Here is a 12885-nt window from a genome sequence, read left to right on the forward strand (position 1 = left end):
TTATATTAAAAAACAAATAAAAAACCCATACATATTACAATACAGAGATAATGGCAGTGGCAAATGAAATGTGGTAAGCATTCTCATATGTACAGTACCTATTAAAAAAAAAAAAAGGATGTGTTCATACTGATATACATGTAGAACTTGCACTTCTCTTGTATTCTGCCAGAACCATTCATCAATGTCAGAAATATTTCAAACCATTTTCATGTTCTTGATTAATTCTTTATGGCATGGATTTAACACAGCCTTTTGGTTTTCATTTAGATTATTCCAAACTACAGGATAATACTCATATTCCTTGACATAGCTGAAATATTATCCACTTATCCAACAATGAGGTAACACAAATAATGAATAAAATAACAGAGTTTAGAGCTTGAACAGAGTTTAGAGGCTTTTAGGCATCCTGTGATGCCAACAGAATTTTTACTGTGTGTCATTTTTATCAATGTATATCAGTTTTGCCATAAACTTCTGCTTTATGCACATTCACTGATTGTGTTTGTATTGCTGCTTTCTAACAGACTGTTCATTTTAGCAGCAGACATCTTGAACAGTTTGCTGACTAAAAAACCAAACCACACATATACGCACACAGATACCCCCTCCTCCCCCCATATGTATGTGTATGTATGCATGTGTCTGTTATAAAAATTAATTATTTCATTGCTGAACAAATAGATACAGCAGCTTGTAGAGAATCTATCGGGAGACAATACAGCTGCTCTGACAGTCTGCAAAAGGAGGAGACTAATTCCAGAGGTACAGACCCACAGCGGAGAATGCCCAGCTGGCAGCTGTCCCCAGCTGACCTGTTGTGCTCCGGCACTGCCTGAAATGGCAGCTTCCCAAAACGTCAGGTTGCAGATCAGTCACGGTAAGACAGTGACATAATCACTGTCATCAACTTCTGTAAAGAAATCAATTAAAAAAGGAAAGGGTGATATTGCAAATGGCTCCTCTGAAACCCACGGTAAGCAGGATACCCTGTGGCTGTGTTGCTGGGCAGGTCTCCTTATCTTACCCCTGGAACCCGTAAGCATTAGCAGAAGGTCAACCAGAGAACTCTCTGGTTCCAAAGCTATGATCCAGAGCACAAGGCTATATGCTTCTTATTTTCAACATACTAACTTAGAAAATTAGTAATGTTGTAATACAAATCCCTACAAACCACAAGCTGGCTGGCTTCCCCCTCCCCTCCCCAGTATCTTAAAAATAACTGAGTTAGATTTTGGTGTAAAAATAGGTTTCAACCTGAACAATGAAGGTAAAGGACAGCCTCAGCTCCCAGTGAAGTACAAGGCTCCGGCAACTTGGCAGAACCACGTTGGGTAAAACCAGTCCTCAGCCTTCCCTAGCATAGAATCGTCCACACCCACAAAGCAGTGAGCTGTGGGCAACATCACGCTTTGCCTTCTGTATCTCTTGCAATTTTAACTTGTTAATTTGTAGTGGATGAGGGTATGTAACCTGTGAGCTGGGAATAACTGTTTTCCAGTGAACATATGAGAGAAGGAAGGACGTTGAACTGATGTCCCTGCAAGCTGATCCCAGAGGACACATAGCAACTATTCACCACAAACCTGTCAATACATTCATCTTAAAAAAAAAAAAAAACCCCACAAAGGCAGAGCTAAATTTCTCACCAGCATAAATGCTGTCCCTTCCTGACTTGAACCTCTGGCTTCGTTGGGAGGCCTTTGTTTTCTGTACTGGGTAGCGGAGGTGTGTTACTAGTCCTTGATTTGGCTTTTCGTAAGTGTATATTAGGTCCTTTAACGTTCTGAAGATCCTCTCTGGAACACCTTCAGAAGTCTGCAAGGAAAGGAAAATAAAGTTTGTTTGCAACTGCCCTTTGCGTAGAGTCCCCTAAAGGGAAGGAACGATAGGTTGTTTCTTGTTTACCGAGGAGCTGTTTTGTGAACAGCTTTGGAGAGAGAATGTTGTGCTGTCCTTAAAACACTAGAGACACCTGCTCAGGGTGGAGTTACGGCACTAAGTGTAACCTCCCTCCCCATCGTTTTTTTTGAAAGAAGAACATCAGTTTAAGGTACTGGCTCAGATGTGTGCTGCAGCAACCCACTACAGCAGTGTTGGAGAGCGACAGTAACACAGACTGCCCTCCGGTCTTACAGCACAAGTTTAGGGCCAACACATTTAGTTCTCACTTAAAATGTTGTGTTTAAACAACTACGTGACAAGCAGAAGCCAAACATCTTACAAAATATCAGCACTGTCAAGCCAAGGACATGTGCAGAGGCAGTGGATGTGTCTGGGGATCCATATGAAAGTCCCCAGCACCAGCTGTCACTTTTAGGCAGGAGTTCGTTATTTGTCCAGCTTTGGGACCTGCACTGGAGACTCCTGAGGCCGAACACGGAGGACAGCACTCCGAAGTGGGGGAACAGCGTCCTCACAAACTGCTTTTTAGTGTGTGGGTTCACACAGCTGGGCTGAGCTGCTTCCATGGCACAGCGTCCCTGTGAGCTGCATGGAGATTTTGCAACGCTGGTGACTTCAGGGCAGTGACAGCTGGTGAGCGTATTAATCAGGTGAGCGTATTAATCAGCCCGAATCACAGCGAGGGTCCTCCTACCAGTCCTTGAAAGTGAACGGGGCTTTGGTTTTACTTCATTCGCTATCTGACGAAGAAACATGTCTTTATTTTTTTCGTTTTTCTGCATCCTTCATCTTCCACTCAGCCCTGTACGGACAGGCTGCCACTGCCTCTGTGTGCTGGGTCTGGCTGCGACATAGTTAACTTTCTTCACAGCAGCCCGTATAGTGCTGTGTTTTGAATTTGTGACTAAAATAGTGTTGATAACACCTCCCTGTTTTGGCTGCTGCTGAGCTGTGCCCACAAAGCCTTGAGGTTGTCTCTACTCTCGCAGCGAGCAGGCTGGAGGTGTGCAAGATGCTGGGAGGGGACAGAGCCAGGACAGCGGACTTGGATTGACCAAAGGGCTATCCCACCCCATTGGTGGGGACGTTCGTGGTTACGGCATTTGTCTTCTCAAGAAGCCATTATGTGCGCTCAGGCCTGCTTCCAAGAGGTGGCTAAACATCTGCCTCCTGATGGAAAGCAGTGACTAAACTCCTTCTTTGCTTTGCTTCAATGCACAACTTTGCTTCACCTGTTAAAGTGTCTTTTATCTTGATCCAGGAGTTTCCTCATGTTTACTCTTCATGTTCTCTTCCTCCCTGCCTGTCCAGCTAAGGGAGGGAGGGAGCGACCTGCTGGGTGGGTGCGTAGCTGCTGGCCGCGGTTGACCTACCACATTCTAGAAAGCTCATGGCTGAATCTGACCCTTAAAAAAAAACCCCAATCAATCTCCCCTCCGCCATCAAGATATTATTTCAGTCTATTATTTTAGTAAGCCAAAACAATCTGACTGAAAAATTTCAAGATCAGAACTCTTATTTTGCATTCTTGGCAAAACCTTGTAAAAGGAAAATCGAGTTTGAAAAAACTAAAAGTGTTTGAGTTATTATCTGCTGATAGACAGGACAGCAAACCCCAGTAGAGTGGCTATAGGCCAAAATACATTATTTTTTGTCAACACACCATTCTTCTTCATGAGAAATGGTCTTTCGTACTCGGTCCAAACCACTGATAAGCAAGAAATTACTAGCTTACGAGAGCTCAGTGTGTCCTTTATGGAGTGAGTTCCTCAATCCACTTAACCGCTACTTAATTAATGTCAGTCCTGTTGGCTGTCCTACTACAAGCAGAGGAGTGAGCCAGCTTTTTAAGTGGCCTCTCACCTTGCCTAGGGATTTGATTGATGCTGTCAGCTCTTACACTTATTCAGGCAATGAGAGGCATTATCTGAGGTCATCGTTCCAGGTGCCTCAGAGTCGCACAGAATTATAGATAGGTCCCTTTAAATCAGAAAGATCGCTGTACTATTCCAAATCCCTACAAGATGCTGGGTGCAATGGCAGAGCTTTCAAATAGAAAAAGCTAATTAAGAACAGGAGCAAGTAATGAAAGTGATACATTCTTCTTCAGTGCTATCAAAAATAAATGGTCAAATCAGAAATCAGCTGGTCAACAAATAACAGATCCACTTAGGTTATGAAGGAATTCTGCAAAGATAATTGCCATTTCTTAGCTCATATGTTAGAAGTATAACGTTAAAAAGTCAAGAATTTAGTAGAGAAGAAAGCAAACTTGGAAATATCTTCTTAAGTAATGTGTTCTTGTTATAGTTTTTTTAAATCAAGGCAATGATCTTTAGTGCAATCTTTGCAGATGAAATGAGAGTAACTCACCTGAATTCTAAAATATCCTGGATGTTCCCTGAAGATGCGGTAAGTGTAGATCAGTTCTTCAAAGCTGTGAAAAACATGGTTGTATACATCATGCTTTTTATCAACTGTCAGACCACTGCAACTTGCTTAGACTGCTACAGCTGATCTTGACTGTCAGGTTTCGTTTTTGTTTGTTTGCTTGTATATCTGAAAGCAAACTGCAATACAATGAAAGACTAAAACCAAAGAAACACATCTAAAGGGATGCCTGATGCTAAATAGCATCAATTTTATATATACATATGCATTCACTTTTCCATTTGATTCATGTATCAGAACTTTCAAAATACTTGAGATTCTCTAAGTCATATGTTTAATTGTCTGTTAAAATAAGATAAAATAAGCCAAATTAAGTCAATCATGTTGTTTTCTTAAGCCTCAGAAACCCAAATATAACTTTATCATGCCTTGCCAATTCAGATCTAACCCCCTGTACATTCCTATGCAGGTCTGTTTGATTTTGGACCAAATTTATGTCACTCTTCTTTGCCCTGCAGAGTTAGGCCGTGTACGATAAACGTAGCTAAGAGTGCTGTGTTCAGCCTGCAGTCACTGCACTTTACTTAGCATAGATCTCGATAAAGCACGTCCAGCCAGCTCACCTCTGCAGCAGCCAACTGCCTGAGCTGTCCTCCAGCTTCTCAGGTACATTTTCTATGCTGAGTTTTGTACCACTACAGCTCCAGTAAAATAGATCTGGTAAGTCACAACAGTGAAAATGGTTCAAGTTTATATATCCAGAAAGGGCTGGAAGTCATAGAGACTTTGAATTACTTGTTCTGAGGCAGTAAAATGCAAAATAGACCTTGCAATTCCACTGTAGGTGCCATGTAAGAGAAGAGTCCTTGATTCCACAGGGTGCCTAAGTCTTTGCTCACCGCCAGCAGAACTGCTTCACGGCACCAGAAACCACTTTGTGCAAATGTCAATGTGGGCACAAACTGCAGGCAAAGGGCTGGCACGTGCGTCATTGAGAGTTGCAGTATCTTCATCAGCAGTGAGAAGAAGGGGAGCTGTGGCCTGGTCGACTCTCAGACTTTACACTGGGTTGGACTGATTATCAGACAACCTTTTCGCAATGGAAAGACATGTTATACGTACCTCTCTTTCAAAAATGGAGCTATAAGGAAGACCTCAATAGCTACAAAGACAAAAATGAAGTGCCCTTCATTTCCTGAAGTCATAATCCAGGGGAAAATGGACTGGATTTCAGCTAATCACTGCATCCACAAGAAAAGCAGTCACCTTTCAAAAGGCTGATCTGCAGCTGAGAACAAGGATGAGAGATTCACCTGGGATGTGACACAGGACTGCAATGCTGTACAGAAACAAACACATTGGCATGGAGTGATGCTCTGAAAGATTGTCTTTACGAATGTCTTCTATCATATTGATAGAAGTTGGGTAGGATGTGAAGGGAGAGAGAGAGAAAGAAAACCATATTAATCTAGGTAGTGGTAAAGAATGATTCTGTAGAAAACTTTCAGTTCACCTGTTGCATGAGATTTGCCGGCATTCCTCTAAAAAAGAGAATAGATGAGAAGGTTGCCACAGCATACAGCGTGTGAAGCTGCAGGACATTTTTCATGTGATCTGCTTCCTTTGTGGGAGCCCTCATGTAGTTGTGGCACCACAAATTCGTACTGTTATTCTCCCCACACTGTCCCACACAGTGACCCCTTGAGCTGTCTGTACCTTCCAGATGTGATCATGTACCAGACTTTTTCAACCTACAATATGTTTGATTTGACCAGAGTATAGCTAGAGATGTATATGATACTGGACATATACTAAAGAGCACGTATGACATTAGGGACTCAACAGTGGGCTGAGTCTCTGACTCCTGCTGCTGAAAACAGACACTGTGATGGATGGAAGAGATACCACATTTTTAACAAAGCGTGAGCCTGGAAACGTCCGCAAACAGCAGAGAGTATTAAAGTCATGAGAAGCTGTGCAGGAAAACTGAATGAGACAGAGATAGGAAAGCAAAACAGAAGAGAGCCTAGAGTTTGCAAAATGAGAGGACATTTCATATCTTGAACTAGAAGATTACTCTAACCAGGGGTTTCAAAGAACTTATGAGCTAAACCTGACACAAGCCTTTACAGAAGAATAATTTGATTCCACAGACATCCCATCCTCTCATCTATCTTCTTATCCTCCTCTTGAGCAATAACTCCCTAAACTTCATTTTGCAGTTGTATCGCAAGAAGGCTGTAGAATTCTTGGAGAGATGTTAGCAGAAAATGGCCTCCAGTCACCAGCACCCAGAAAACGACTGCACAGGTCCTACTTCTGAGAAAAGTATTCTTCCTTGGCATTTCCCAGGGTTTTAGTTACTATTCTTTTTAACAATATGCAGGTGTTTGAACATTCAGGCTACTGATGGCTTTGGATATATTTTGACAGCAGAAACAAAAGCTTTACCAGATATCACAATGGCAGCTATTTGGGAGACAAACTGGAGATCATGACCATGATCAAAAAAGGCAGTAAAGCTGCAAAGAAATATACACCACAAATAAGGCGGGGAGAATGCGGGGAGGGCACAGGGACCAGTATCTCAATACAAGTTCTTTTAACTGGTATGCATGTTAATCGGAAGGACTTCAGCTGTAGCTACATGAATTGAGCTGTCATGAGAGACAGAATCTTAGGCTGAAAACCTAGCTCAGGGGAGCCACCTGTGTGAAATTAATAGTTAAATTAATAGTTAATCTGGGAATCAACTGCTTTGTTCTGCCAAAAAAGTTACTATGGAGTGAGATCAGGACAAGACTTCCAGTTAGAATAGATTTACTTTAATTCGAAGAGTTGCATCACTGGGATGCATCTTTTGCTTTTTTCTTCCTTGAGACACTTGTGGAAATTCACATGTTCCTGGCTCAAGAGCCTTTTATAAATGTGGGTGTTCATTCTGTACGTATAGACCTAGAAATGAGAAAAATAATACTAGAGACTGATCGTTTTTGAAACTCGTTCTTTACTGATAATCTAAATTTTGAAAGGTTACTGCTTGGATAGTATTTGGCTACTGTACTTTTTACTAAATAAACATGAAATAAACATAAACATGAAACTTCTGTTTCCACATTAACTACTAAATGTTTATCAACAGCTGCATATGGTACAAATTAATAAAGTGCCTGGTCTGGGCACAGGGGAGATCCAGTGGCAGAAAAGCAGGGCGAGAGGAGTTTTTTTTGGAGAATGACATGTTGAACCAAAAGGAGAAGGTCTGAACTGAGGCACTGCCAGAGACCTGGGACAGCTTTGGATGAAAGTAGCCATGTGCTGTGGAGGAAGACGTATCAGCAGAGCTGTGAACCATATCTGATTAGAGACAAGGCGCTTTTGAACTGGTTCCACCATCCTGACTCCCACATCCTCCCTCCATGGTAGCGCCCTCCCCTCCACAAAGCCCAATCAGTAGAGGACAAGATCACAATTGGCTGTTTTCCATAGCAAGTGGATGAGCATCTCTGCCCCTGGATCAGCCAATTTGAGAGGTGTGCATCAAGTTTGTGCACCATTATATTAAACACACTTTTACCATCCCATTTGCTACCTGAAGACAACTCTTGCTTTCACCTCTGCAAGCCAGTATCTGTTGTACCATTGCTGCCGCCCCTACAGTTTAACTATTACGTTTATTAATGCACAAGTTAAAGTCAAATGCACTAAACACTAAAGGTTTTTTTAACAGTTTTTGACACTAAAAACCCACAGAGGCTAGATGGAAGTCACATGCTTTTTCATATGCCTGCCCAGAACACCGTCGACAGACAAAAAAGCACATCTACAAGCTATCACTAGGTAGATCTGCTTTGCCCTTAAAACAAAAAAAGAAGAAACAGAAAGCAAATGTGTTAGTGTGGCACCGAGCTTAACCTTTATGCCAGCTTTGCATCTGCCCACCATGCAGTCTGTCGATGCGCCTTCTTCTGCATCGGTAGTTCAAACTCATCACACACACCTAAGTAGCTCTTCACTTTCTCACCTGCCTCTACTTTATGAGATCTCAACAACCATCTTCCCATGTCAGGGCCTATCTTCCTCTCTGCCAGGATCCACATTTGTCCCTTCCTACAGGGAAGGCATGTCCTTTCGCTCCCATGCTCCCTTCCCTCTCCGCATCCCCTACCTTGTCTCCTTCCACAACATACTGAGGGCAGGTTCCTGCAGCTCTCTCCGTGAGGGATCTGTTTGTCCCCCACTCGCCATTTCTCTTCTCCTTACTCTGTCATTTCATGGAACTCCTTTCTTCTACCCACCAACCCCACAGTACACCATTTCCCTCTCCCTTTTTCTCCCTTCTCCTTTGATTTGCTTCAAAAGAAACACATTTTTGATTATTGATAAAAACATTTTCTGATGTTTTTTAATTAATTATATGTAATATTAATTTTTTTTTATGTCACACTCAAACACATCCTCAAGGAGAGTGTCAAACCTCATTGGGTCAAACAAGGACTCAGAGTTACTAGAGTATAAACTTTGAATGCATTAGGAACAGATCAACTATATTTGAAAAGTGTAAAACAGGCTTCTTGAAAGGGAAATAAAAGTGCTATTCCTTACAGGGAGATAAAATGATACAATTTTAACTTAACTAAAATTAAGAACTAGAAGTAGCCATTTTCTATGACAGTCTTGTTTATGGACCTGTCACATGAATGTTCTTATGTTCTTAAATCAGATAAAATTCTTCTGAAGCATAAGGCTAGCTTTCATCAGACAGAAAGCCTATGAAGAAGGAACTGTTTTGTAACTTGCTGTGAGATTTTTCAGTGTCTCGACAGTGCTAAAATGCTATTCACTCATCGTTACAGAGGCAGTAACTTTGAGTAGGGTTCTTACCATGTTTCGTCAGGCTATGCTATTTTCTCTGGTCTCCCCTTACTGTCTGCAGAGAAAGCAGCATCAGCAAATTACAGTTCATCTATTCGCTGTTGTATAAAATGTCTTTTGCAATTCCCACCCTTTCGCCGCTCACTATAAAGAAGGCAACCAGGCCTTGGAGTCTGTTCATATAAGGGAAGAACTATTAATGTTAGAGAAGATGAACGCTTGTCTTTGGATCTTTGGATAGAAAATTTAGTATTACGGTACTTACAAAACACAGAGACACAAGGCTCCTTCCATGCTTTCGCTCTCACGTATTAAATAGCTACCATTCTTTCTTTTCTTGATCAGCAGTTCTTCGCAGGTTTTTCTTGTTATCTTTCCATGAAAAAATGGCAACTCCATGGATAAAAGAAAACAAGTTCACTCGCCTTTCAAACCAATTCCAGAAAAACTCAGAAGCCTGGCATTGAAAAAAGGCTTATTCCAAATGCAGCTGTCTGCAGACAGCTGAAGCTGCAGGTGCTAAGTATATCCCAGTTTATCTGTGTTGTTATCACTGACCTGTCCCTCGTGAAGTGGGTTATCAGCCTGTGCTTACAGCTCACGAGCACAGTGAAGGCAGGAAATGGGAAATGGTTTGTCTACACTGGTCACAGTCCGCATCAGAAGGGAAGAGTTTTGTCACATTATATCGGCAGAAATTTGAGTTGTATATCACACTTCTAAGTGATGCAATAGCTAAGCTGACATCCAAGTATAGTTATATTTTAAAGTTAACTCTTGTTTAAAGTCGTGCAAAGCCCTGCAAACAGAGTTCTTGCTCAAAAGTTTGATTCCTTTCCTTAACAGGCTTGCCTTCTAACACAGTTGTTTGGCTTTTGGGGGGGGGGGGGGTGTGGTTTCTTTCTTTTTTTTTTTTTTGTTTGTTTGTTCACTTAATTTTTCAAGTTTGGGTGAAAGATAGTCAGCAATATTTGAGAATGAGATTTTTCAAAACAGAGCATTCTCCCCTCCACCCCCTTCTTATTTTTAAAGTGTAGCTGTTTTATCAAGAAGTCCTGCTGTCTCTGTGCCATGATTTAGGAAACCTAGAAGGAAGGATAAGGGGATCACACAGTGACTTTCGCCACCCCTAGGAAGCTGCTGTCAATTCAACAAGAACAGGATACAGACACATGTAGAACTGCTGCTCCCTGATGAAGGAAATGCTGCCCAGCTCCACGGAAGATGCTCTTCCAGGCATTTCGTACTTTCCCTGCTGGAAGCCAAGGACCAGAGGAGGAGCACGGAGACATGGAGAAGCAGAAGATAAGAACCAGGCTGGGCTGTGTTTGTGAGGAAGAGCAAATTGAGGGAGGACCTACAGATGTGGGGGAAGTAGTGGTTCAGAAGACAAAAATGGCAGGAGAGAGAGAGAGTCCTCAAAGGAGAGGAGAAGGATCTGGGACCTTTGCAATACAGCCCACTCTCAAGGTCAAAATGGAGTCCAGATACATGAATGTTAGCACCGGCAAAGGTCTTCCTGATTTCAAAATATGCTGTTCGCACATTCACCTCCCAGCTCTGACACCTGGGGCCAACTCTTTCTGAACTATTGAGGTCCTTGTGATGGGTCACGACTTCCCTGTTGCCAAGTCATGCCAGTGACCCCCTCGCACCAAGGTAATGACCCTCTTCCATTTCCATTCAAGATGGTAACGTCTGGCACCACTATTGCCGCTTACCCCATTAGTACCAGTGGCATTGGGCCCGTGTGGTGCAATTCCAGGAACCACCTGGCTGATGATCCACACAGAAGACAAGGGAATTCTGGGAAGAAATTATTTACAGGATCTCTTGTCTTTTTTCTTCAAAATTAATAGGAGAATTTGATGAAAGAAAATGAGTGTTTGTGATACCCTAATCATCCTCAGTCACGAAGCCATGGAAAGGTCCAGAAAAGACTTGGCAATTCTCTGTTCATGCAGAGGTTTAAACAGAGTTCAGCAAAATAAGCTGTAGAACTACACAGGGGTTTTAAAAAAGAAACAAAATGTGAGATACAGTGACCGCTAGCATCTTGACCACTGAGTGTGGAAAACATCCTGTGTTAAAACCAAGGTAAATGCTGACTGAACACTAGTAAGCAAGGACAGCTATGTTGCACAGGCAGCTGTTACTTTCATGTTTCTTACTCTGACAACTTTATACACACACAAATCTTCCAATAAAATTAGTACTTTCAACTACAAGTTAACCATGCATGACACTAAGAGCATTTCTGGATAGCATCTTAGTTAGTTCAGGTGTAAAGCAAAAAAGTACACCTTTGTGTCAAAGAAATTTAGGTAGTTAGAAAAAAATTATTCTCCTGAGAGAGAAACCTAAAAATGGGAAGTCCAAGGTGATGCTAAAGCTGAGGTCTCCACTGCAATGACCACAGATTACCAATAAAACCAGTCATCATCCTCAAGGGGACAATGAAAGTGGGGGGAAAATACGCCCCCTCACCTTGCAAGTGACCTTAAGAGTATGTGACAAAGGTGGTTCTTGCTATCAAAACCACCAGTATTTTCCTACGGGTCAAAACTCAGGGTAAAGTTTGGGGCTTTTGACTACACGTTTTATAAATAAAATATTTCCATGAGGTATGGTGAGGTGAATGGTTGGCTGAGAAGCCCAGCTGTGCAAAGCAAGAGCAGCAGCTGCTCAGCGCTGCCCTGCTCCAGGCAGTTTCTCTCTTCTCTGTGTTGAAAGGAAAGCAGGTAAGAAACAACAACAAATTCCTCTTTCAGGAAAGTAAAGACTGCATGTTCTTCACAAATTTCTCAAATAAAGACCTTATTGTCTAGGCGCAGAAACAGAAGACAGTAATTTCAGTAGATCTTGCCGATCCGAATCTAGAAGTTACTTAAAGGGAAATGGCAGCCACGTGTTACCCATGGACTTCCTTGTCTCTAAAATGGAGAGACATGGATTTGACAGATGGACCACTCGGTGGGTAAAGAACTGGCTGGACGGTCGCACTCAAAGAGTTGTGGTCAATCGTGCGATGTCTACATGGAGACCAATGTCAAGTGTTGTCCCTCAGAGTTCTGTTCTGGGTCCGGTGCTGTTCAACATCTTTGTCAGCGACATGGATGATGGCATTGAGTGCACCCTCAGTAAGTTTGCTGATGACACCAAGTTGTGTGGTGCCATGGACTCACTGGAGGGAAGAGATGCCATACAGAGGGACCTTGATAGGCTTGAGAAATGGGCCAGTGCTAACTGCATGAGCTTCAACAAGTCAAAATGCAAGGTCCTTCACCTGGGTCGGGCCAATCCTAGGCACAAATACAAACTGGGCACAGAGTGGGTTGAGAGTAGCCCTGAAGAGAAGGATTTGGGGGTGTTTATAGATGAGAAGCTCAACATGAGCCGGCAGTGCACGCATGTGGCCCAGAAGGCCAACCACATCCTAGGATGTATCAAGAGAAGCGTGGTCAGCAGGTCAAGAGAGGTGATTCTCCCCCTTCACTCTGCTCTTGTGAGACCCCACCTCAAATACTGCGTCCAGTTCTGGTGTCCCCACCATAAGAGAGACATAGATTTGTTGGAGCGTGTTCAGAGGAGGGCCACAAAGATGATCCAGGGGCTGGAGCACCTCTGCTATGAGGACAGGTTGTGGGAGCTGGGATTGTTCAGCCTTGAAAAGAGAAGACTTTGGGGGGACCTAATAGCTGCCTTCCAATA

At 42.6% G+C, this 12885-nt stretch overlaps 1 protein-coding gene across 1 annotated transcript; it reads right to left on the reverse strand.

Annotated features, from left to right (window-relative positions):
- Positions 1-878: 878 nt before the first annotated feature.
- On the reverse strand, positions 879-9672 carry SH2D1B (SH2 domain containing 1B). Its single transcript, XM_086626661.1, has 4 exons — positions 9440-9672; positions 4282-4345; positions 1653-1821; positions 879-916 (listed from the first exon to the last, which is right to left on the reverse strand). The coding sequence occupies exons 1-4, from the start codon at positions 9571-9573 to the stop codon at positions 879-881; spliced, it is 405 nt and encodes a 134-aa protein (XP_086482787.1). The 5' UTR covers positions 9574-9672.
- Between the last annotated feature and the right edge of the window lie 3213 nt (positions 9673-12885).

Source organism: Tauraco erythrolophus, chromosome 1 (assembly GCF_009769465.1).
Source record: "Tauraco erythrolophus isolate bTauEry1 chromosome 1, bTauEry1.pri, whole genome shotgun sequence".
NCBI lineage: Eukaryota > Metazoa > Chordata > Aves > Musophagiformes > Musophagidae > Tauraco > Tauraco erythrolophus.

Coding starts and splice junctions, on each gene's coding strand:
- SH2D1B (XM_086626661.1), bottom strand. CDS start 9,573: ATGGAGTTGCCATTTTTTCATGGAAAGATAACAAGAAAAACCTGCGAA. Junction 4,346..9,439: donor GCCTTGTGTCTCTGTGTTTT/GTAAGTACCGTA, acceptor TGTTTTTCACAG/CTTTGAAGAACTGATCTACA. Junction 1,822..4,281: donor CAGGATATTTTAGAATTCAG/GTGAGTTACTCT, acceptor CTTTCCTTGCAG/ACTTCTGAAGGTGTTCCAGA.